This window comes from Juglans regia, chromosome 3, assembly GCF_001411555.2.
Source record: "Juglans regia cultivar Chandler chromosome 3, Walnut 2.0, whole genome shotgun sequence".
NCBI lineage: Eukaryota > Viridiplantae > Streptophyta > Magnoliopsida > Fagales > Juglandaceae > Juglans > Juglans regia.
In genome coordinates this window covers 260,738-287,193 of record NC_049903.1, presented here as the reverse complement: position 1 = coordinate 287,193, position 26,456 = coordinate 260,738, and the positions used below count along the sequence as shown (strand labels likewise).

Genomic DNA, 26,456 nt, shown 5'->3' with positions numbered 1-26,456 from the left:
GTTCAAACTAAAAAATCATGGACTCCACTCAACGAAGCTCCAGATGTTTGGACTCTTTGCCCTTCTTTTGGTTTGGTGATAAATGAGATACACATCGAATTTGGCACAAGTATTATTTGACAGCGCCAAAAAGTGTTCAATTGGAAACTATTTATGATACTAATTATTTCCGATCAGAATTTATAAATTGCTCGCAAATACAAAATATCCACAGTAGAAGTGTGTTTTGAAGAAGCCAAGACTCCTTGTAAGTTCTGTTAAGAAACAGTAGATCACCACCCAAAAAAGGAAAAAAACAAAACAAGTAATTCAAATTCCTCACTAAAATCACACTAGATGTCACAATTACAACTGACAGCAACAAAACTTCTAAGCAAACGGCCCTCTTTAAATTACAGAGGCAAAAACCACCCGCCTAGATTTGCATGAAAAAAGGATAATCTCAAGTTGTTTGCCTGATTGACCTTTAGGATATACTTGGTCCAGTTTTTCTTACCTCACTTGTCGTGTGTAAAATATGGAATTTCTTTTGATTGTATAGTAATCCAAGCCTTCAATTAACTAGTAGCAACTTTAATTCCAGCATTGTTTTCACAAAGTCATATGCGCCCGAGCTTGATGTTCCTCTCTAAAAGTATCAGGAACAGTGTCTCGACTCTCACCCTAAAATTCATGTCCAACCATGCATATCACTTCATTTCTTCTGTTTCTTCTTTTTCCGCTTTTCTTCTTTTGTCTCTAACCTTGCATCTAAACGTTTTGAATGTTGTGCTCGAATTTCTAGTAACTTTGATTTTGCATCTCGAAAGAGTGCATCGGATCTTGAAGCCATTAATTGCTGGAAAAACAAATACAAAAATCACCTCGTATCATTTGTTTATTTATTTCTGGCCAAATAGCATATTTCGAATACAATAGGCGAGAGATTATGAATTAATATTCGCACCTTGATATGATCCATAGCAGCAAGGTTGAAACCAAGTGTGTCTTTGCATTCCTGGCACAAATTAAGCCATCATCTTGTCAAGAAAGCATCCTAACTTTCTCCTGTTTTTCTTCTTATCATGGATAACACAAATTGATACATATGCAAAAAATTAAAAAGGCAAGGTCCAAGTTCCTGCATTATGTATGCCGGATTTTCACCTTAAATAATAAAAAAGAAGTATTATACATACAAGACTAATTATTAACATACATTACCGTCCCATCATATGCCCTTTGACAAAGCAAAAATGAGTATATGAGGATTAGACAGAGTTGATAAGATAAAATTTGACACGAATCAGCGGGTTACAAAGGTACCAAGGTTGAAGAGTTGCCAAGGGAGAAACTAAATGGTCTCTTTTGTAGGGACGGTTCTAGGGAGGACACTTTCTTGGGTAAAAGATGAAATTGTTGGTTTCCTTAGGAATCTTCTTAGTGGTAGGTACCTTTCTCTAAGGTACCATTTAGATGGATAACCTTTTATGGGTGTGAAAAGGAAAGTTTCCTATTCCACATGTCTTGACCTCGCTAACGAAAATTATTGATGATGAGATTCAAAATACTTTCTTCTCTAAGTGCAAAACTAAAGTCTATGATTACCTTGACTCTTGCATAAAGAATGCTCTTAAGAACTGTAAGCACGGGTCTGGCAGCAGGAGTAGTAACCAACTGATTATGATGTGTCTGCAATAGCACTGTAGCGACCCTGCAAATGAGCTCAACCTGCAAACGCAATGCAATTAGTATGACTCCAAAAGCTGTTACAATTTGAATACTTATAATAGAGCCTATGCTCCTCCTAATATTCCGGGTTAGAAGACAAAACAGAGAAACAGAACCTTTTCCCTGCGAAAGATTTAAAAGGACATGTTACAAAAAGATGATGTGACACAAATGGTTCTAAAATTGAAAATACAGACACCCTAAAATAAACAATGAAAAGATAAACTACAAAAATAAAAAAGGGATGATAATTATAGACCACTGTTAATTGGTAAATTACAGGCATTTACAACACATGTATCTTACTTATTAAAAAAAAAAAAAATACATATGTATCTCCAAGCATGCCAATGTTTTTGCAACCTGATTTGGCAGAAACATCTACCTTATCAGGATTTGAAGTCCAATCCTTCAAGTAAGATATAAGCTTCAAAGCATCAGAGAACGGTAAAGCCTGCACAGTAAAGATACTGTCAGTTAAACTCCATATCTTACTGACTAGATGAAAAAGGGGAGAGCCCTAACCAAACCAAGCGTAACCATGCATTAATACCTAGTAAGACAAGGTATACAAGGTATCAGTAAACTGTCCACTTAACAGGGCCGTTCTTTCAACTTCTAAAACAATACTTTGTGGGATTATAATAGAGCAGATAAAAAACTACTAATTTTTTAACATAACAATTGTCTTTGAAAAAAATATACTTTAGCTTTTACAAGCTGAAAAATATGTGACACTAAAACAATACATAAGTAGAAGTGAGCAATCCCTAACACATAGAACAGGACAAAACAAGCACGAATAAGTTGACTCTGCCCAATAAGGAGATCCAGAGTTGGACGGGAAGAATCATGGTTCGACCTACTCTGCAGCATGCTTCATTGTACTAAGATAAAACGACAGTGAAGCACTCAGATGGACAATGATTAGGCTCCGTTTGGATACAAAAACACTCTCAACCTATCTCATCTAATCTCATCATTACAACTTTCTTAAATTTTCATACAAAATATAATAAACATTTAACTTTTTCAAATTTCAAAACAATAATAATATTAAAAAATAATATTCTAATAATATTTTATTCAACTCATCTAAAACTATCTCATCTCATCTCATCTCATCTCACTATCAAAACCAGCCCTGAGTTAGGGAACCCTGGCAAAATAAATTTAGCTATCAAATATTTAAGGTTACGAGTGCTCATCCAGGGAAGTTTCTTTTAAATTTAGTAGATCCCTTTCACACGAAATGGGAGGTGCTTTAGTACAACTGATTTACATGTAATTGCTATTTAGTTCCTGACTGTACAGGATAATATTGCAGCACACTTACCAGCAACGTTTGCTCCAGATCATTAGTGTGAACATTAGAAAGTGCACGGAGAACATAATCAGATGGCGAGTGCCCAAGCATGATGACATTTGGTTGGAATTCAGTAACTTTCCCCCTGTTTCTCTCATCCTGAAAGTTACAAAGCCAACCAAATCGATATTAATATAAGAATGAACTCAAAATCATGTCATAGACATTCCATGGACAAAGTCATAAGTATGATAGATCCCTTCTACACAAAATGGATGGAGGAAAGAAGGGGGAGGGGGGCATGTGGGTTGGTCTAATATCCAGGAAAGGTTCCAAAAATTTGTGAAGAACTTTTGTTACAACTTCCCCATATAAGTTTGAAATTAAAAGCAATTTTAGCAAAAGCACTGAATTGGGACTTCCGCTTACAGTACTTTTTCCATGTGGGTCCCAAATCACCTTTTTTTTTTTATATATAAGTAAAATAATGTGGGTCCCAAATCACCTTTTGCTTACCTAAAACACAAGAAAGCCCCACTGCAAACTTTCCTTTTGCCATCCAACCAATGGTATTTAATGGGCATATGGGCACATCATACCAACCAGAGTGGAACAATAATGGGAAAAAATAATCACCTCATGTTCAGCAATACGCTTCAGTTCTACCTCTGCTAAGTCTAGTGCATCAATAATTAAGTCGGTTGCTGTAAGGGTTTCCTGAGTCTTCTTCCCTGCTAAGGCCACAGCACCCTCCTCAGGGACTTCCTCTTTGGTTGCATACCTGTTTTCAAATGCATTGTCAAGATCAGATTCGAACATCTCCTCCAACCTTTTTTCTTTCTCCTCCTGCAAATTCAAAAGGCACATTTTACTTGGTTAAACATTAATCACAAAGATCCATATATAAATCTGAATTAAGGTTTTTATTCTTCCTTTTGATTAAATGGAACAATATTAGCATGGAAGTAACAAACCTCAATGAAAAATGGTTCTTCAGTACGATCCCAACGACGTATGGATCGGTCGTGAGATCCAGTGATAATGAAATCACCACGGTTGCTGACTGCAAGGCACCAAACATCCGCATGATGTCCCTCGAGTGTTAAAAGCAACTCAAATTTATCAGCATCCCAGTATTTTACTAAGCGGTCTTTCCCCACGCTAAACATGTAATGAGTATTGTGCACAAATTGCACTCCCATAACACTGCCACCAAAATAGATTATCAGAATTGTTTAAAAAGATGTGCAAACTCTAAAAGAAAAATCAGGTGGGAGACTGACATAAGGAACTCTCAAATTCCAATAATTTAAGATTATTTTTCGAGGGTGTAAACATTCTTATTCAACGCTCAACATCCATCAAATTTAAGTCTATCAATATGCAGTACCTATCAGCATGAGCAAAAATGGACTTATGGCAGTCACCAAAATCCAAGCCCCAGATCTTTAAATTTTTGTCAGCAGAGCCAGTCACAATCAGATCGCCATCAGATGAAATATCCATACATAGCACAGGTAGCTTGTGACCATATAAGGAAAGAAAAAATTTAAGTGAATCCGCAAAGAAAATCTGCAAAAGGCATAGGTAACAGAATCAGAATGACATAACTGACACAAAAGCAAATTGAAATCCAACTTTGGATTGCGTTAAAATTCACCCATGTGGTAACTTATTAAAAAACAAACCACCCATGTGGTGACACTTCCTTGGCACAATATAAAATAAAGTAAGAAGGGCTCGAAAGAAATATCTCCAATCCACTATTCCAATGAATATAAATTCATATTAATACATATATAATTACCTATATAATTATAAATACCTAAATAAAATAATAAAATAATATATATTTTATAAGTAAAAAATAAAATATATAGTAGTAATTTATATAAAGGAACATGGGACAGCCCAATTTAATTGGAGTCATTTCCCAATTTGTTTTATTGTTATTAAACAATGTACTAACTTGTTTGGGATGTTTGTTGGGATTTTCCTCCCCTATTGTTTTACTACCCTTTTATTTAATATAACTGTCATATTACCAATAATTTTTTTTCTTTTTTAAAAAAAGACATTTGCCCTTCCCCATTGTTTGTACTATCCTTGTATTTAATATAATTGTCATATTACCCATTAAAAAACACACGAAAGAATACATAGAAGGTCCACCTACAATAACAAGATATTAACTCTAAATAATTTTAAAAAAAATTAAATAAAAGGAGACAAAACAGTTATGCATCCAAGGAAGAAAGAATTGGATGAATATAACAATTCAAATCATCCAAAATTCTTGTGGAATCAAATTTCAAAAATACAATGATCCCTCAATTATCAACTTAGTAGGAATCTTCTACATGGAACACATCAATCTAAAACAATGAGAATGTGTAGAGTTGAGCTGATGAGACCTTCACTGTACAATCCAACAGTGCAACAGCAATATATTTAGCATCAGGGCTTACTGCAACCACAAGAACATCATCGTTCATCTTCATAGTCCTCACATTTGAAACTGTTAGGTGTTTAGTATCCTGCAAAACACAAAGAACTCCTTTTTTATATAGGTAATTGAAAATTTTATTGACAAAAAAAATAGGCATAGCCCAAGTACACAAAGCGTACAAGCAGAACACAAATCTCTAACTGACATAAAAACATCCACAGGCAGCAATAATCATGGGTCAAAGCCCAGGAGAATGTAATTTTGGACCACTTTCGGAAACAATTATGAAAAGGGAAACAAACAGACTTAAAAGATTAGATATAAAAAAAATGAGTGAGAGAGAGAGAAAGGCTTCTACAGCATCCAAATTAGCATTTCACCAAATGAGTCATCCATTTTAAATTCCACGTGCTCATGAAATTTAAGCCTTAAACCAAAAAAGAAATGCCACACATTGACACTTCAAAGTGTGAAACGACAATTACATCTGAATTTTGTCCACCCTAGAGATAATTTATATCCTTAGTTGAAATACCCAACTATTTACAATCATCCAGAGAAGATAACTCAAGTTCACGTATCATCAGTGGAATCCATTAAGCTTAAAAAAGGTTATAAGCTCATAAAAAATTGTTTCAACATGGAAATACAAACAAAGGAATTTCAACTTGGAAACATATCCTAAATCATAGGTACAATACACATCTTAGAAATGGTAAGTGTGAAACATATCCTAAATCATAGGTACAATACAATTCTTAAAAATCTTAAGTGTGAAGAACATACTTGACCAGATTGCTGCTTAATCCGGTATTCCCAGAACTTAACATCATGATCAGCACTTCCGGTGACAAAACCATTTTCATTGGGAAGAGCTGCAATTGACCGAACAGAGCCACCATGAGCTTCCACTGCTTCAAGGCAAGTTCCACTCCCCATGTCAATAATTTCTAGAGTTCCTTCTTTAGTTCCAACAAGTGCATACTTGTTCTGAGGAATAATTAAACCACATAGTCCGTACCCAGAGTCAACAGTTCGAAGGCAAGAACCAGTACTTGGATTCCAAATTTTTACTGCATTGTGACTAGTTGACATCAAAAGAGAGTTGTCTGAACTAAGTGTTACACTTCTGACATCAGAACGATGTCCTTGGAGCTCAAAAGCAAGTGATCTTGTGGCATCACTGTTATCAATGGAATAAAATTCCAATAGATTGTTGTTCAAAGACAATGCCAAGATGGCCAAAAAGTTCTTTGGAGTCATTGGACAGAAAGAAATGGAACATATTTTTTTGCTAGCCCGCACAATATGAAGAAGCTTAAAAACATCAGCGGCAGTAACCAATGGGATATTTCCGTCCTCTCCAGTTCCAAGATTTGTGTCCCCATTTTCCATAACCTCAGCTGCCCCTTTTGCAGCTTCTTTTTCTTTCTTCCGATGAAGCCTCCGTTTTGCTTTACGCTTTGCTTTGGCCTCATCCAGTATGCTGAATATCTCGACGGTCTTTCCTGCAACTTGACAGGCAAGCAAATTCCCTGATTTGTTGAATTTCACAGTTGAGACTCTATCTTTGCTTTGTCGCCGAATTTCACCAAACAGTTTCAAAACCTCCCATTTGTTTTGAGTGGATGAATCTCCATTTATCCAAGATACAGGTTGTCCATCTACCAAGTCATGCTTGAGAGCGTAACATCGGAGTTCTACATCTGCAGACCCACTGACCAGAAATCTTTCCTCTGGATCAATGTCTATGGACCATATTTCACTGTGATGGCCACTAACTATTTGCATACAGTGTTGAGTTTCAAGATCCCATACTCTCAAGAACTTGTCTTTGGAGGAACTAACAAGTTTCTTACCGGAATCTAAGAAAACGAGGTCAGTGACCTACAATAAATGAAGCAAATAAACAATAATCATAATTTAAGGAGTGAAAGATATATAAAGTAAGAAAACTAGAATGGATGAGCCAAGCTAAGCCCAGTAACAGTTTGAATGTATGGGTTCAATACAAAAGCTGTAATGACAAACCTGATCACGATGCCCGCGAAGGCGATACAGGCCAGTCTCGCCAACCACGTCCCATAGTATTATATCATTATCCCTGCTTCCAGAAGCAAGCAAGGATCCAAGCTTATTGAATCGAAGTACAGTCACAGCCCCTTTATGTCCATTTAATGTGGTCTCACAGGTTCCTTTCTCGCTATCCCAAATTCTTATGCTGCCATCTGCATAGCCACTGGCGATCTGCAATTAAAACTCTCTCTCATGTATCAACAACACACGTAAAATCGTAAATTGAGAATTAGGGAATGGTGGGGGACACCGTCTTCTGGGAATAGAGAACAATAAAAACATAGGATTTAGCTGTTTCAATATCCCATATTCTCGTGTTGGCTACTACCTTTCCGCAACACATGAATTACCAATAAATTGAAACATACATTTAGATGTTAAAAACTAAGTTATTATAAATAAAAATCTGGAAAAATATATATACATAAAAAAAAATTAAAAAAGACGAAGGTTTTCAGCACTTTAAACCCTATAAAACTGAAGCATGGACACCCAAAGGTGAGCTTTTTTCACATTCTAGGGGCACCGAATACAGAGCGCTAGGTTTCCTCTCGGTCGGATTTTCTCTCTCAAGTTTGGTTTTCTTCGCCTCACTTTCGCGTGAACCAAACACAACGCAAGGGAAAAGAAAATAGCAAAAAGTTGTCACCATTGAGGAAGGGGAAGAGGCAATGGAGGTGACGGCAAGAGAGGGGCCGCGAGAGGCAGGCGAAGGAGCAAGATTTTTGGTACAAAGGCCCTGGCGTACGTGCCAGACGCCAACCTTCTCGAGCGCCGGAGCTAGGAGGAATTTGCCGGAGCTGTCGTAAGTGATGTTGGACTCCACGGAGACAATGACTCCGAAGGCCGCTGCCGGTTCGTACCGAAGGTAGGCCTTCACCATGGCGGAGCTGGCCTGGCAGCTGCTTTGCTTGTTTGATTGCTTTGGGGAGGTTTTTAGGGTTTAAGAGTTGAAGGGGCTTAGGCCCAGCCGCCTAGCGATGAAGGGGGCGTAAGCCTCACCCCTTTTTTTTTTTTTTTTCGTTTGATTGTTTTCACATTTGTCCTATAAATTTCTTTAAAATTAGACTAAAATATACACTTTTTAAAATTTTCTCTTAAATTTTATTTATTTTTTAAAAATTTTATATATCTCGTTATCTATCATTTTCCTATTTTATTAAAATAATATTTTTTTTATTATTTTTTTATCTCGCTTCTATTTACAAATTTAACTACTCACTATTTTATATTTTTTCTTTGTTTGAACTATTACTCTCGAATATTTTAAATAAAAATTTAAATTATTTTTCTGCAGATATAATAATATTTTAACTATTTTTTTAAATTTTCTTAATATTTTAAATTATTTTTAAAAATATTACTTAAAGAGTAATGATATTCATTATTTCAATTTTCATTATCTCATGATATAGTATTAGAAGATTTGAGATTATTTATTATATTTCAATTGTGAACCTATTATCTAATATCACATCATGAGATGCTGAAAAGATAATGAAAAAATAAATCATAAATATGTTTTTTCTTACTTAAAACTATAATAAATATAAGTATGAAAGAAAGTGTAGATGATTGAAATAATCATTTGTTTTATTTTTTATAATAAAATATTTATAAATAAATGATTTAAATATGAATAGTGATACTATTTACATCTCACAATCTGTTCCTAAAATAAGAAATCAGATGAGAGGGATTTTTGTAAAAAAAAAAAATGCTAAAATGTAGAAAATTATAGGCTTTACGCATCCGGGTGAGGATCCTCTTGGAACCATTGAATTTATTAGGTAACTCGAAAAGGCGTTTACTCCAATTTCTCTTTATTGCTTCTCTCATTTCAATATTTATCTACAAACTTTTTTAAATACTTTCATAATACAAATAGGGTAGTGATAGGCTTACTACCTATCTACTACTCATCTACTACTTGCAGTATTTTTATTTTTTTATCATTTTATTTTAAGTATTTTTTTAACATCCTTAATCATTAACAAAAAATTAAAAAAATATATAAATTTACTAATTATCACTTCCTTAACTATTAAGTAAAATAAAAAATTATAAAAAAAATCAAATATAAAAAAAGTAGTAAATGAGTAGTAAAATGATAGTAACCCTATCATTTTCCATACAAATAACATGATCTTCTTATTATATATATTTATATTAATGTTTCATAATACAAATATCTATATATATATATATATATATTATATTTTAATAATTTAATATCTTCTAATAATACACAAATATTAAATAATTAATAATTAATCCTTATTGAAAATTCAAGTTTGGCCCAATCAAAAATAATGTCATCAATTTTTATCTTATTGGTAATGAAAATTTATATTTACAAATTAGTATGAAAAATGCACACTCCACATTATTGATAAGACATAGTTTTTATTTGTAATATAAGTTTAAAATTAATTTTAATTGATAACACGATGCGTCAACAACATGCAAAGTGTGTCCAACACACTAACTTGCAAGTATAAGAACTAATTCATAAATCTAGATATGTGAGCATGTATCATTATGTAGTATATATGTTCCTTGCTGTCCTATTATTTTTCTTGTGCAATTGAATTATAATATATGATGCTTATTGGAGTTAAGATTATAGCAATACAATTAAAAAAAAATGCAGTGAAAAAGAAGTATATAATTTATTGAAAGTTAATAAGAAAGAGCAAAGGATATGATAAGTTGATTGTGGATCAAATTATTATTATTATTTTATAAACTATTTATGGACATTTTGCAAATACTAAAATTAGGGGTGGGTAGCTGGGGCCCCGCTGCCCCACCCTACTTTCGCTCCGCCCCCGCATGGCAGGGTGGGCAATCCCGCTCCGCCCATGCGGGGGCGGGGCACCCCGCCCCACATTTCCCCTGTTCTGCCCCCGCTTACATTTTTATATATATATAAATATATTATATACATATATAAAAACATAAATATATATTTATATTTTACAAATTGTGTATATATAAATATATATTACAATTTATTAGATTTGTTCACAAAATATGTATTCGCAAATTTAAAAACTACATAGTTTAAAAATTAATACATTACAATTTACATAAAATATGCACTAGCAAATTTAAAAATTACAAAATTTTTTAATTATAGTCATATTTACAAAATTTAAATTTATAATTTGTATTTAAAAATGTATTTTTAATTACTTTTGCACTTAGATATAATTTTTAAATGAAATAAAATGTAGTGTTTTTTTAAGTAGAATGAGGCGGGGCGAATTGAGAATCCATCCCGCACCGCGCCCTGGGCGGGGTGCGGAGTGCGAGGAAGGTGTGCCCTCGCCCCATAAGGGGCGGGTAGCACCCCTGACTAAAACTATATATATATATATATATACACACACACACTCGCGCACTCATTGTAATACTATTTTGCAACTTATTGGCTAAGGGTCCAAGTCTTGGTTTTGATAATAAGTTGAGATGGGACGAGTTGATATGATTTGTGAATAATAATAAGATATTTGAGTTAAAATGAGACGAGTTATAAATAATTTGAGTTAATATATTTTATGGGGTTATGAGAAATTAGAGATAAAAAGTTAAATAAAATTAAAATTAAAATATTGTTATAATATAATTTTTTAATATAATTTTTATTTTAAAATTTGAAAAAGTTAAATTATTTTTTAAATTTTGTTTAGAAGTTTAACAAAATTATAATGATTAAATAATGATTAGATGAAAATTTTAAATATTTAAAATTAAAAAAGTATTTATATTTATAATATTTAGATATTAAAATGAGATGAAAGCATATTCCTATCCAAATAGGCCTAAGTCATCCATGAACAAAATGTAAAATACAACCATGAAAACATGGTCCAGCAAATAACAATTGAGATCTCAAACCGGGACTACTCACTTGGGGGCACAAACAAAGATAGGCATAGGCCTGGAATCGAAGCCCATCAGTACTCTCCTCTCCTCTGTATTATATATAGAACAGAAAGGCCGTTGGGACGCATGTCAAGTCCCCCAACGGCTCACTTCTTTTGCCGTTCTCATTTGTTTTTGTTTATATTTGTTAGGTTGTGTTTGGATTTTAAATTGAGTTGAGCTGAATTGAGTTTTTTATAAATAGTAATAAGTTGAGATGACTGAATGAGTTTTGTAGAATCTATATAAAATGAGTTTAAGTATGTTTGGATGTTAAGATGAATTTAGATATATTTATATAAAATTATAAATATATGTGACGTCATAACTGGCACAACCGGTAAAAAAAAAAAAAATTAAAACCATGCAACCGGCTTTCATTCTTTCACAATTGTGTAAACCGATCAAATAGAAACATGAAAATCGAGGAATGGAAAGAAGTAGCCAAGGTAAAATGAAATAATAGAAGTGAAACTTGATATGATGTTTGTCAGTGTGGGGCCCAAAGATGAGTTGTTTATTGAACTTCCATTCAATAAAAGTGAACCTTGTGTTTGGATGTCGGAGGCATTCTAAAAATGAATTCATCTAAGATAAGTTGATGATACAAACGAAGCTTTAAATTTTATTGTTTTTGTCGATTATAAATTCATATCAATTCATTTTATTTTATTTTATTATTATTATTTTTTTAAGTTTCTACAAAAAAATATAATAAATAATTCAATTTTTTTAAATTTTAAAATAATAATAATATTAAAAAATAATATTTTATTTAATTTATTTAAAATTATTTTAACTTATCTTTAAATTCAAATCACAAGATTATATAAATAATAAAACAGTACTGGATGGGCCATCTATATAAATAATAATAATAATTATTATTATTATTAAACTAATCCAACGTCCTTATCATTTTGGATAGTTGAAGTTCCAAGAGGCTATAGATATTATTTAATATTTATTGGGTTCGACGACCTAATCTTACTTTTTACCTTTTTATGTAATCAGTCGTATGAATAAAATATTTAATTTGATTCGTAAATTAAAATCTTAAAAAGAACTTAATGGAGCCTACCCACTTCATCGATCTCCAATTTATTATTATTATTATACCCAGCTACCTAATTGTTCATCGATCCTCCGGTCCAGAACTAGCTAGTGCCTAGCTGCCAGCAGTACCACTGCCGTTTTTACTTAATTCACGATATATAGTTCCTGGTTCGTTAAAACTTAATCATTGCTGAACGTTGATATTTTCACACGAATTAATAAAGAGATAGATGGATCGATGTAGTAAAAGACATTATATAATTATGAACGGTACTACTGTCTGTCGATTTTTATAAGATGAGGCAAGTTAGTGGAAGATTTTTATTGGCTCAGCGCGCTGGCCCGACACAAACACGGCAGATATATATATATGCGTTAGTGAAACAATGACTAGTACTTACTTCATGGACCAAGGAATCGTATATTTTGGTACAAATGTAAAGCTGCTAGCTATAGAGCTGTGACTAAATTGGAATCTGATGCCTTAATTACACAAACGTGTCATGTGTATATATATATAGATATAAAATACTGTATATATATGTCAATATTCGTCTCATCAGCCTACATATGTAAGTTAGGAAAGGATGTTCTTAGGTTGCGTTTGGATGTTGAAGTGAGTTGAGTTGAGTTGAGTTGAGATAATAAAATATTGTTAGAATATTATTTATTATTATTATTATTATTTTAGAATTTGAAAAAATTGAATTGTTTATTATATTTTGTATTGGAATTTGAAAAAATTGTAATAATAAATTGAGATGAATTGAGAAGATTTTTAGTTCTAAACAAAGCCTAAATGTCAGAAAGCATACAGTAGACATTGAGGACATTCCAAACTGCTTGCTAGCTTTGTTTTAGCAAAGGTTATGAATGAAAAAAAAATGTAATTAAATGATCAGCCAAACACGTACACAAGTACGTTGTACATGTTCACCTAATCAATTACGTACTACTTCACATATTGTATATGTATCCTCTCTCTCTCTCTCTCTAAGTCACATCACGGCCTCTATCACAAATGCCGGGAATTCTTTATGCGCATCTTATCAGCACTATCTTTATTCCCACATATATACTACCCCATTGATTCATGTGCTGATCATCATACATGTCCGTGCCCATGATCGATGCTTCATTATGATACAGACCAAAAGGTTCGATCCTCCACTAATGGGCGGCTTCCCTTCGATCCACATCCCCCCAAGCTAGCTAGCTTCTCAAACAAATTATACAGCTTGGACCCACGCACGAGAGAGAGCTCAGAGATCAAAATTTTTATATATAGATAGTACCACGTACTTGATCTGTTCTTATTTGTTTTTCCTTACTTATATTTCTTTGTTTTGTACAAGAGAATGACTTGCCAAATATATATACGTATATATAAGAAACAGACAAGTCCAACGATCATAAACTATATAGATTTTTATTTTTTTTTATTTATTTTACGGTTGCGCTCATGCTGATCACATCCAAACTTATAATAACGTTTTGATTAAACAATGTGGTGGTGGTGGTGGTGGTGGGTGGAGAGAGAGAGAGGGGAGGGCATAACTCAAATGCCCACGAGGTGACAATAAGAAAAAAACAAGAGCATTTTGTGAGAGAACCTTAGCTTTGGGCATGGGGGGGTCAATGACAGTTATGTGAGATCTGTCTCGAGGCCGACAAAAAGAAACCATCTTCATCATTCGACGTTGTGATTTTTAACTTTTTTCATATATATTAATTAGTGGGTAAATTAAGGAGAAAATAAAAAGGAATTAACCGGCGGTGGGGGGATCCAGGGAGGGGGCCGAATGGTCGGCTGCAGATGAGGATAGAAGTTTGAAACTTCGACAGTGACAAAATTCATTAATTAAAGATGCTCGCAGACCCGAATAGTAATTAGCCGACCTCTTTTTATATCATAATTAATTAATTAATTAATTAACTAATTAATATTATTCATGATCATGATAGGACATCATATTGACCCATCATCACCATCCATCTGAATAGATATATAGCGCATGGAAAACATTATTTTGCTCATTTTGTTTGACCTTGACCCTTCTATTTAATCGTTGGTTAAAAAAATTTATTTATTTATTTTTATTTAATAATTAAGAAAATAATTTTAAATATATTGATATATTTTTTTATCTTTTAAAAATAATTAAATATATTAAATAAATGTGAAAAGAAAAAAAGACAAAAAAAAAAAATACCTAGATGGTACGACCTGTAATGAAGGTTGGGCGACACATACGATTTTTATTTATAATAAAAATATTTTATTTTATCTTATCATTATAATTATTTTAAATTTATATATAAAATATAATAATTAATTTAATTTTTTAAAATAATAATAATATTTAAAAATAATATTTTTTTTAATTTTTAATTTTTATTTAAAATAATCTAATTCCATTTCAATATTCAAATCACACCTAATTCCTTTGGATGGTTGTTGGAAGCACCAAAATGGACAATAATATGTGCTGTCTCTCGTGTATAATCCTGTCGGCTCGTAACAAGAAGTAATATCAAGTGGGAAATACGACGAAATATTGTCTTGGTCCTCGCTTAGATAGTCAATATCATCAGAAGATCGGTAAATAATAACGAAATGGGTTATAAATACATTGAAATGATTTAAATTAATATATTTTATGAGCCGATTTTAATAAATGAAAGAAAAAATTTTAATAAAAATATTATTAAAATATATCTTCTTAATATTATTTTTATTTTGATATTTAGAAAAGTTGAATTTTTTTATATTTTGTTTTAAAATCTAGAAAAATTATAATAATTAAGTAATGATTAGATGAAAATATTGAATATTTAAAATTGAAAAATATTTATATTTATGATGTTTGTATATTGAGATGAGATGAGATAAATTTTAAAGATTTTATTATCCAAACTAGACCTTAATTAAAAGCTCGCGCGCATTAATTTCTAGTTACTACTAATTAGTTTCTTAATTAATTATTGTTAATTGACTGAACAGATTTAATTGATTTTGTAATTCCAGGGAGGTTTTTCCTTAATTTTGTTTCGTAGTACTTTAATTAAACAACGATCGATGAACTAAACAAGTTAAGTATCGACGTTGGGTCGATCGATCGACACCGCAGAAAATAGAAATAGGAAAAATAATCTTTGTCAAATTAATACAGCCAATTGTACGTAATATAAAACATCTTCTTCTAATTATGTAAGCATGCAATATATATATATATATATATATATATATATATATATAGTTGTTGATCAAACTTGATCCGTTCGCATGTATTCAACTAATTAAACCTTCTTAGTTTTGATACATTGTCGTTGCATGTATATATTAAATAAATATAGTTCATTATGTATGATCTGTCATGACTAGCTGAATTCTCATGATATAATATATCGGTCGGCTAGTGCATGCTTTATATATATGTATATATATATTGAGCATATATATCATGATAACAACTTTAATTTCTTGCTGTAGTTTTATAGAAAATGGAATCCATATATACGCACTGATCTCCACTCCAGATATCAAGCTGCATGTGATTGAGATCAGATGGTTACGGCGGGATCCTTGATGATCAGGAGCAAATGGATATATATATAATTTAATAACTGATCAACTAGCTAGCTAGGAAATCAACACGTACGATCATTTTGAACAAAGTATATTATATATATATATGCAGAAAAATGTTATTCATCAGTCTCTTCATGATATGATAAGTAAAACATAACAATTACTTTTCCAACCATTTTATATATCCTACGACATAAATAATGAGACGATGATTAAAAAAAAAAAAAAAGGAGAGTAATATATAGTACCACGCGGTACTGATCTACCGATGGAGGCCAGGGCTCTCTCGATCGTTAGAATGAGGATGTATATATCTGCGAATCAGTTTGATTTATATATATAATATCCCCTCATTTTTAATATATGTGTTCGATCCGTTGCCATGATTTCAACACATCTGTTAATTTTTGCATTGATCATCACGAAAACTGATCTTAAACTCCAAGAAAAATTACCGACCTGTACAGCAGCTCGCACTATATATATATATATATATATAGATGTATTTTTGTATCGTATTGTCATAATTTAATTGAACATGGAGTCGCTTTCCCGATTTATTTAATTTATCTACCAAAATGTCAAGGATATTAATGTTTAGATGGGGGGGGAGAGGTGTTTCTCTGAGTCCTTGTAAATTACTCAAAACAAATCATTTAAAAGCATATATAGCCAATCAATGGGCAATCATGCGCGGCCAGCTCCTTTACGCTGATTTAAGAATTAACTATTTGCAACTACCAGAATCCAACAAAAAATGCGTTTGCCAGATAAGAAATATAAAATAAAGAACTAATTAAACTTCTTAAAGCTGTCCATGCAGTAGGGGACCCTTTAGATTTATCGGTGAAGCATCAAAAACAAACATACACCACGAAAAGTATCAGTCAACTTTCATACATGCACGGAACAAAGACGTATAAAAATAATACATAAATATATATATATATATATATATATATAATCTGATAATCTGATAATATATAATCTGATTTTTCAAATGAAAAATCTGAATTCAAACCTCATCTTAAGAAAAAAAAATAGAAAAAAATAAAGCATTTGATGCTGCCAATATAGAATTTTCACACTGTCTAAAATTCATGTTTGTGGAAGAAGATAATCATTAATTTTGGTGAGAGGACCCTACGCTAACCTTTTAACTCGGACCATTGGTTGCATTGATACATTTGTAAGTCACCTAAAAAATAAAGAGGAATATCTTATTTAATAAGCAATGCTACTACTTCATTATATATTTGTCAATTTTCAATTATAATACATTTTCAATATATGTTATTTATTAAAAATAATAAAATTTAAGATAAGTATTATATTTTTAATTTACTTGTATTAATTACAAATGTGGTGTGGGCCAACTTCTGGGTCAAAATTCAAACCCCAGATATAGATGTCATAAAGTTATTATATATAAGAAGGACGTGGGTGAGCTACCAACCGGACTTTTAGTTAATATTTTTGACCGTATGTATATTGAAATGACATAAGATGATTTTATATAAAAGTTAAATAAAATATTATTTTTAATATTATTATTATTTTATAATTAAAAAAAATTAAATTATTTATTATATTTTATATAAAAATTTAATAAAATTATAATGATGAGATGAAATAAAATTATTTCTATATTCAAGTAGAGCCTTAATTTTATTAAAGAATGTGATCTCAATTATTAGAAACACAACCATAATTTAAAAATCTGACCACCTAACCTCATTCTCATTCATATATACACACAACAACAAGACAACAACTTAATTCTCCATAAATTGTTTTTTTTTTTTTTTCAATATGCTATTTAAATCAAATGATTTTCATTATTTCTGACTGAGAGTTATTTTATATTAAAATTTTTAAATAATTTTCTGTGTTGTTTTTAATAAAAACAAAACTCGCCGCAGCATAAGATAAAAGCCAAGATTGCCCCTGGATATTTTATTTGGATAAATTTTATTTTAATTAAAAATGTTTCATTGGCTTTGACGGAGAAAAGAAAAGAAATTAAGGGGTAGGGTATTTACATACATACCAGTTGCTAGTAGAACCCAGCTTCTGCTTGGGATTCGATCCCATCTTCGTCAACGTCGACAACGCTGATTGCTGCAAAAGTAAGTACAGGGAAAACAGAGCTTCAAAAAGTCGCCCTTTGTAACAACTACCGCCTCCACCCATTTTCAGCTCCCTTTTAACTGCTACGGGCCCTGCAACTTCCTCTTCCTATCTCTCCTCTTAAGGTTGTACACATATACACAAGTTCTTTCGACATATTTCTACATCTATATGCATCCACGCGTGTATTCTTTTCGCTTTCATTCTCGCCCGTCACGTTTGTTGTTCGCCGAGTATGTACTGGTTTCCAGTTCATTCTTGTCTAACTTTCACTTCACTTTTGAGATTATTTTTTCATATTTTTGGTTTCTAGGATATTCACTTTTGTAGCAGAATTTAGCTGAAACATGCGATCGTTTGGGAATCAGAACCGGCTTTAATTTTTATTTTATATGTTTGTTGCTCAGGTTGTGGATGATTTACATATATTTCAGACTAAAACAAAAACAAAAACCAAAATATTATTGACAAACAAAATTTAGCTGACTAATTTTCTGAAAAGATTAGTCACTTCAAATGACTGGATCTTGAGCTGTCTTTGCATCTGTTTGAAAATTAGATGAGTTTCGGTCCATATTTGAAAATGCCTTTTCCTTTTGATCCCAAAAACCTTAAACTTGGACCGGGGATACAACTACTTTTAAGTTCGTTAATAAAGATTTATTTCAGCTCCTTTACTTCTGGCCGGAAGAAAGAAGGAAATTGATTTCCAAAAATACATTTTTCCTCCGTCCATTTGGGTAAAGGAACTCAATGGAATAACTGGACAGTAGCAATTTTGAAAGAAGTTTCTGTCTAGATATGTAATTTAAGAATGCAGTTCCGAAAATTGATAAAGATCTTTCTGCTCACACTTGCAGATAGTTAAAATCTCGATAATCAGTTCCTCCTTGTTCCGAGTTACTTTCTTTTATGTCTATGCATCTTGTTTCTCTTTTTACCCAGTTCTTTTTCCAATTCTTGTATTCTTGGGTTTGATATATTAAGTGTGGAAATTCAGTAAGAAATTATTCTCCCATTAAGCTATCTTGATTCTTGTGCCATTGAAAGCTTCTATTCTGCCAGGGTACTCATAAGTCTCTAATCTCTTCTCTGCTAACAGTTCAAAGGACGAGGAGTTTTAGGGGGGATAATTACAAGTCCACAATAAGATCTTTTTGCGATATCCAACATTGTTGGCTTATGAGAGCGTGTGAGACAGTTATAATATTGTAAGGAACTGTTTCCTTCTGGGCATTATGCATGTCTGGCCCTGTGGCCATCGTTGATAACGTGGAAGGAGCAATTTCTCATGCAGAGAGAACAAAATCTCTTGATGCCAGTTCCGACAAAGACCGCACATCCCTATCAACTAATGGTGAAGTTATTCATACTTCTGAAATTGCTGGCTTTAGAGTCGGGGAGCTCTTACTTACCAATGGGGAATCATATTCCGGCTCATTGCTTGGCAGCATCCCTGAGGGTAGAGGGAAGTATGTCTGGTCAGATGGTTGCATGTATGAAGGTGGGTGGAGACGGGGGGTGAAGCATGGGAAGGGAGAACTAAAATGGCCTTCTGGGGCAGTCTATGAGGGTGAATTTTCAGGTGGCTATATGCACGGTACAGGGACATATATTGGATCTGATAATTTGACCTATAAGGGACGATGGCGGTTGAATGTGAAACATGGATTGGGATATGAAGTTTATCCTAGTGGAGACATCTTTGAAGGCTCTTGGATTCAGGGTGCAGCAGAAGGGCCTGGTAAGTACAGCTGGGCTAATGGAAATGTTTATCTAGGAAACATGAAAGGAGGCAAAATGTCTGGCAAAGGAACTCTTACTTGGATGAACGGGGACTCATTTGAAGGAAGCTGGTTAAATGGAATGATGCATGGATTTGGAGTGTATACATGGAGTGATGGAGGCTGCTATGTTGGAACTTGGACATGTGGTTTAAAGGATGGAAAAGGATCATTTTATCCCAAAGGCAGCCGACTGCCTGCTTTACAAGAACTTTACATCAATGCCTTGAGGAAAAGAGGTCTGTTGCCAGATTTGAGAAAGCAGAACCTTGCACATATCCATCATGTGGCTTCTGTGGAAATGGAAAATGCCAAGGTCGGTGGGAGCCAGAGATCTCGTCATAGTTCATCCGATAAGCTCTCCAAGGGAAGTCTGTTGAATTTGGACCAGACTAGCAACAGGAATGTTTCCCTGCAAAGGCGCTGGAGTCTTGAGGTATCAATTGAAAAAGTGATTGGACATGCTTCGTCACTAGGGTTAACTGAGTCTGTCCAAGAAGGCGGTGAAAAAGCAGTGGAGATGAACATTCCAGTCCTGGAACGAGAATACATGCAAGGGGTATTAATCAGTGAGCTTGTATTAAGTAGTAGTTTTTCGGCATCATCTAAAAGAGCAAAACGCCTACAAAAGAAACTTGCAAAAGAGGTTAAGAGGCCTGGTGAAGCAATCATTAAAGGTCACAGGAGTTACGACCTAATGCTCAGTTTACAGCTTGGAATCAGGTGCTCTCAAGTTTCTGACTCTTACTATATCCCCTTATATAGGCTGTTTCAGTTATGACTTTTCATTACACTGCTCTTATCTTTTTCAACTTTTTTTTATAGGTATCTACATTTTCATTTGACAAAAACCCGTGTTGTTTCTGGATAAAATTATTTTATTAAACTCTAACCATTTCTTTTTAAATAAACAGTTGATTGTAGATGCATGATCTTTCGTTCTTCATATAATGAAAAGTATATAGCGAAATGTAATTATCAGACCTTTATGGGAAAGACACATTCCACTCATTGCTGCAGAAATCTACAATTATTTTTGTTGTTGTCTCATATTCCGGTACATTGCATTTTGGAGTTGCTGACCATGCATTAGAATATGGACAGATACACTGTGGGGAAAATTACACCAATACAGAGGCGAGAAGTTCGGGCATCCGATTTTGGTCCCCGGGCTAGCTTTTGGATGAACTTTCCCAAAGAAGGATCCCAACTGACACCACCCCATCAATCAGAGGATTTTAAGTGGAAAGATTATTGCCCAATGGTTTTCAGGTGAGAAGTCGATCTTCGTTTCATTACTGCTGAGTTGAATCTTTTTTTTTTTTATAGGTAATCAAAGATATTGTATTTATAGAAATAGGCAAAGCCCAGGTACACAGGAAGTATACATGAAAAAAGCCTAACTAGAGGTTATAATAGAAAGAAGAAGATCATGGACACTAAGTCCATTACAAACTATAGCTCCTGCCCATAGGAAAAAAGACTTGAAAAAGAAAACTTTAAGCTCATCCATTGTTCTCTCTTGATCATCAAAACATCTACTGCTGAGTTGAATCTTACATGCGGCCCATTTATTTTGTATGATGGTATGCTTGCAATGGTCATTCCTGATGTTTTGTGAGCTCCTATGCTTCAATTAGCAACATAACCAGAGCAATAAACTTCTTTCACTTGCTGAGAGGTTATGTTTTTCAGAAAGTTTTGTGATTGCAGTGTTCCTCTTACTTGTATTAATAATTCATGCAGGGACATTTCTTGTTGTTAGTATGTATTGGAAGCTGATGAAAATGTTATTCACATGTAGGAATTTACGGGAGTTGTTCAAGATTGATGCTGCAGATTACATGATGTCCATTTGTGGGAATGATGCTCTCAGGGAACTTTCTTCTCCTGGGAAAAGCGGTAGTGTTTTCTTCCTATCCCAAGATGATCGTTTCATGATTAAGACGCTACGAAAATCTGAAGTAAAGGTTTGTCTATTTCTCTAGTGGAAAAGATTAATAGTATGAATAATAAAGAAAAAGAAAGGATTAATAGTGTTTGATGGGAATTTAATTTTTTTTTTTGTTGCAATTACTGTATTTTTTTATACCTTCATAGCCTCATTGCTACTTATCTCTGATGGATATTTCTTGGTAAATGATAACAATGTTATTTCACAAGGTTCCGATTTTCAAATAATGTATTAAACTTTCATTGCCATCATATTCTCGTTTCCTTCTTTTACCAGAACTCTTCAATATATGTTTGTTCAGGTAATTTTTTTATCCACCATTGTAAGCTTTAAAAAGCATCATAGACTTAGGGATATCTTTCTGCTCTGTAGTCACCAACTTATACTGTTAGTCCTTAATTGCTCATGATTGTTGAGAATTGTCTACTTACTAATCACTTCTACCAAGTTTGAATGTGGTGGTACTGTAGTAGTTGGTATACCATTGATGAAATTGCTCATTGATCTTAACTGAGACTAGACCCAGTTTTTGTATTGGTAGTGAGCAAATGATGGATGACAAATGATTGATTTATGACTAGAAAGCCAAATAAAAGATTGAATCCAATCTAATGGGGGCAGAGAATAGGTATTATGGTGTGTGGGTATTTGCATATTAGATTTCAAAGCATGGGATTTATTTGTTTTGAGACGAGGACCATATTTGATATCCCATCTCTACTGTGAATAAGTTTTTGAGCAACGGTACATTTGCTATAGTTAAATGTACATTTGCTATATTTTATTGTATTTATTTCTTTACTTATAAAAAAAAAAAATGTACATATAGTTTTTTCTTTTTGCCTGTCATTATATGCCTCTTAAGTTATAGTGACCACAGTTTTGAGGTGCAGGTTCTTCTAAGAATGCTTCCAAACTATCATCATCATGTGAGGTTGTATGAGAACACTCTCATTACCAAATTTTTTGGCCTTCATAGAATCAAACCTTCAAGTGGTCAAAAGGTAATTGGCACAATAAAGCTTCGTTCAATACCAAAAGCATTTTTCCATGGACGCTAATGTTGTAGCCATTAGTTCTCTTTTACCGTTTATGATCCACAGGTTTCAACTTAATTTTGATCTCATATTAAGTTGACTCTTGCATGACTTGTCTCATGTTCCCTCTCATTAAACTTACTTCAAGAATGTGTGATGCTGAGGGATGGAGGGAGTTTTCTCAACATATCAGTAATGATGTGGGCGATGGATCTATGATACAATTTTTACATGATACATGGTGTGGAGATCAGCCTCTGGGGTCTTTATGAATCTATTTTGCATTGCTCAGGTTAAGGATGTATCAGTAGAAAGATCATTTACAGTTCTTAAACGGATCTTCTCAATGGACTGTAGACTTTATTAGTGTGGCACAGGATTGGGAGATGTATCTCTTTAACTCATTCTTTGCTCGATTTTATTCTGATCGGTTGAAACAAGACGAGGAAGAGACGTTGGGCCATCTGGTCCATGTCTAAGAGATGGATGCTTGAAGTCAAGTTGTTCTATAATGCATTGATTCTTCGCAAGTGCTAGCTTTCTATGGAAGTTCATTTGGAGGAGAAAGGCCTCCCAGAGAGCGGCATTCTTTCCTTTGGACAAGGGCATTAGGGAAGATCTTTACTTTGGACAACCTACGCAGGAGACATGTTATGGTGATAGAGTAGTGTTGCATTTGTAGGAGGAACGGGGAATCTGTAGATCACTTCTCTATTGTGAGATAGCCAGCACTCTTGGCAAGCAGTTTTGTATCTTTGGGCTTAACCAGGTGATGCCTAGACAAGTGTTAGATTCATTAGAATGCTGGAAAGGAAAATTTGGGAATCATCATAGTGGGTTTATGTGGAGATAATTCCGCTCTGTTTAATGTGGTGCATGTTGAGAGAGAAACAATGAGAACTTCGAAGATAGTATGAGGATGGAGGAACTCAGAGCTTTCTTTTCTATTACATTTTACCATTGAATGGCTTCTCACTTATGTTTCTCTTGCTGTAGCTTTCAGAACCCTTTTTATTTTTATTTATTTATTTTATTTTATTTTATTTTATTTTATCTCTTCTTCTAGTTTGATGTATCTGATTTATACTCTCCATGTACTTGGATAGTGCCTTTTGATCATTAATAAAATTAATTTACTGGTAAAAAAAGAATCTCATATCACAATAAGCTAATAGTTAGTTCATATTTAATTCCTACCATGCAGTTTCGCTTTGTGGTAATGGGAAATATGTTCTGCACAGAGTTAAGGATCCATCGAAGATTTGATTTGAAAGGTTCTTCACTAGGACGCTCTGCAGACAAGGTTGAAATTGATGAGAACACTACACTTAAAGATTTGGATCTAACCTATTGCTTTTATTTGGAACCCTCTTGGCGGGAGGCTTTATTGAAGTAAGTGATACTATCAAAGCTGCTATGTAAATTTCTTTCTGACTTGAAGTTTACATATCAATTGCCTGTGGCTTGGATGATATGGCAGTAGACCCCAGGTTACTACCTGATGCTGGAAGCAAAAATATGAAGATTGCAAGACAATAATCTGTCCATTAAAAGTCGTGCTTGTTATAGTTTCTGTCTTGATGCCATATTTGTGTGAAACATTCCAAATTCCAAGTTGTTTCATCTTTAGCCTACTGACAAATTTTTGTTGGTTTTAGTTGGCATACACGTGTTAGGCTTGCTTAAAATTTAAAGTTCTAATTCTTTATTGTTGATTGTTCTTTTCTTCTTTTGTTGTTTTAAGTGGATTAGAACTCTGGCATCCATCTTATGCTGGCCTTGTGCATATTGTTAACACAGATATGGGCTACACTTTCCTCATATTTTTTTTTTCCCTTTAAAATGCAGGCAGATTGAGATAGACAGTAAGTTCTTAGAAGGACAGCACATTATGGATTACAGCCTTTTGTTGGGTGTGCATTATCGAGCTCCCCAACACCTGCGCTCTCTCATGTTCAAGCAAAATATAACAGCAACAGATGGATTGGCAATGCTTGCAGAAGAAGGTAGGTTTTATATTTAATGTCTTCTGTTCAAAATTCGGTTCTCTTGCATAATCTGTTAATGCAACTGTAAGAAGGATCTTGATTAAGGGAGGTTAAAAAAAATGAGTAGGACTGAAAACTAGTGTCATGTAATACAACATCTGGAGAATTATCAAGTAATGAGAGATTCTCCTTGAGCTATTTTTCAGTTGAATTAGATCAACACACTGTGATCTGAAGGTGGTACATGTAATCCTGGGACATAGTTAGTGGTTTGACCCATATCGTTTTTGTTATTTTTACAAAGGTGTATAGTAGCAATATTCATTAATCTAGAGGACAGATGTCAAAATTCTGGTGGTTATGTTTCAATTCAGACCCTCTAGAGAATGAGATCTCCAACTACCCACAAGGCCTTGTTTTGGTTCCTCGTGGAACCGGTGATGGCAGTGTTGTCGTGGGCCCTCACATCAGGGGTAGCCGACTACGAGCATCCTCTGCTGGTGATGAGGAAGTTGATCTCCTGCTACCTGGTACAGCAAGGTATGATTTCTTGAAATGCCTAGTGTGTTAATCCTAGTGGCAGTGATGGTGTTTTTCTTATTCTTTTTTTGTTGGGGGGCGGTGGATGAAGTAACTGATGGTTCTCATATGCAAAGCTTTCTGTGAAGTATCCTTTACCTTTGAAGAAAAATATGAATGTTGGAAAGCACTAGACGGTTGACTTTAAGATCGTAAAATGTTTAGATGCTTGATCCCTGCTATCAGTCGAAAGATTTTCTTTTTTAGAATATCTTTAAAGCCTCTTCCACTTTCACCCATCATAGCTACTGTTGTATTTCCACAGAATTTGAATTCTATTTTTCTATGCGACCTTGTTAAGCAGGCTACAAATCCAGCTTGGTGTGAACATGCCAGCAAGGGCTGAGCAGATTCCGGGAAAAGAGGAAACCCAAATGTTTCATGAGGTATACGATGTTGTTCTATACCTGGGAATAATCGATATTCTGCAAGATTACAACATGAGTAAGAAGATTGAACACGCATACAAAACTCTTCAGTTCGATTCCTTGTCCATCTCGGCCGTGGACCCTACGTTCTACTCTCAGCGCTTCCTAGAATTCATTCAAAAAGTTTTCCCTCCAAATGCTGCAACAAGTTAAGTTTTTTGGGTCTAAAAGCTTAATATTTTTCTTGTGGGAAATCTTTATGATGAGTTGTTGTATAAGAATAATAGTGGGCGGAAGCGTCATGCAAGTTGTGTTGTAAAGTGTTGTCAAACAGGCGAAAGTCAGCCCCCCTCCTAAGCACATCTCAAATGTTGGTTGTTAAGAGTGAATTTGATTCTGTTCTCATGGTTAATTAGTTTTCTCTCGAAGCACATCCATTGCTCAATTTGCTTTCATCCCTTTCGCACTCCGCTATTCGCTAGTGCGACTAAATACTA

The 26,456-nt window shown here is 33.6% G+C and overlaps 2 protein-coding genes across 5 annotated transcripts; one reads left to right on the top strand and one right to left on the bottom strand.

Moving 5' to 3' along the window:
- Positions 1-288: 288 nt before the first annotated feature.
- LOC109005693 (WD repeat-containing protein 3) lies at positions 289-8,536 on the bottom strand. The gene is made up of 12 exons (XM_018984732.2): positions 8,191-8,536; positions 7,497-7,712; positions 6,252-7,352; positions 5,431-5,553; positions 4,407-4,588; positions 3,991-4,222; positions 3,653-3,862; positions 3,047-3,175; positions 2,096-2,164; positions 1,588-1,710; positions 947-997; positions 289-838 (listed from the first exon to the last, which is right to left on the bottom strand). The coding sequence occupies exons 1-12, from the start codon at positions 8,422-8,424 to the stop codon at positions 695-697; spliced, it is 2,814 nt and encodes a 937-aa protein (XP_018840277.2). The 5' UTR covers positions 8,425-8,536; the 3' UTR covers positions 289-694.
- Positions 8,537-18,156: 9,620 nt separating this feature from the next.
- On the top strand, positions 18,157-26,371 carry LOC109005695 (phosphatidylinositol 4-phosphate 5-kinase 9). Of its 4 annotated transcripts, none has more exons than XM_018984735.2 (9): positions 18,160-18,374; positions 19,352-20,756; positions 21,138-21,305; positions 21,838-22,003; positions 22,881-22,991; positions 24,229-24,416; positions 24,873-25,030; positions 25,387-25,552; positions 25,896-26,371. In XM_018984735.2, exons 2-9 carry the CDS (start codon positions 19,492-19,494, stop codon positions 26,170-26,172), a joined length of 2,499 nt encoding a protein of 832 aa, XP_018840280.1. In that variant the 5' UTR covers positions 18,160-18,374; positions 19,352-19,491; the 3' UTR covers positions 26,173-26,371. The 4 variants fall into 4 exon arrangements, with proteins under 4 accessions (XP_035544121.1, XP_018840280.1, XP_035544120.1 ...); XM_035688227.1 differs by having other exon boundaries at positions 18,170-18,248; XM_018984736.2 differs by having other exon boundaries at positions 18,369-18,482.
- The last annotated feature ends 85 nt before the right edge of the window (positions 26,372-26,456 follow it).

Bases quoted from the DNA above. Each gene is read 5' to 3' on its own strand.
- LOC109005695 (XM_018984735.2), top strand. From the start codon at position 19,492: ATGTCTGGCCCTGTGGCCATCGTTGATAACGTGGAAGGAGCAATTTCT. The intron at 20,757-21,137 runs GTGCTCTCAAGT...GAATATGGACAG, and splicing joins AGTTTACAGCTTGGAATCAG to ATACACTGTGGGGAAAATTA. The intron at 21,306-21,837 runs GTGAGAAGTCGA...ATTCACATGTAG, and splicing joins TATTGCCCAATGGTTTTCAG to GAATTTACGGGAGTTGTTCA.
- LOC109005693 (XM_018984732.2), bottom strand. From the start codon at position 8,424: ATGGTGAAGGCCTACCTTCGGTACGAACCGGCAGCGGCCTTCGGAGTC. The intron at 4,589-5,430 runs GTCTCATCAGCT...TGCCTTTTGCAG, and splicing joins TGTTGGATTGTACAGTGAAG to ATTTTCTTTGCGGATTCACT. The intron at 3,863-3,990 runs GTTTGTTACTTC...TTGAATTTGCAG, and splicing joins AAGAACCATTTTTCATTGAG to GAGGAGAAAGAAAAAAGGTT.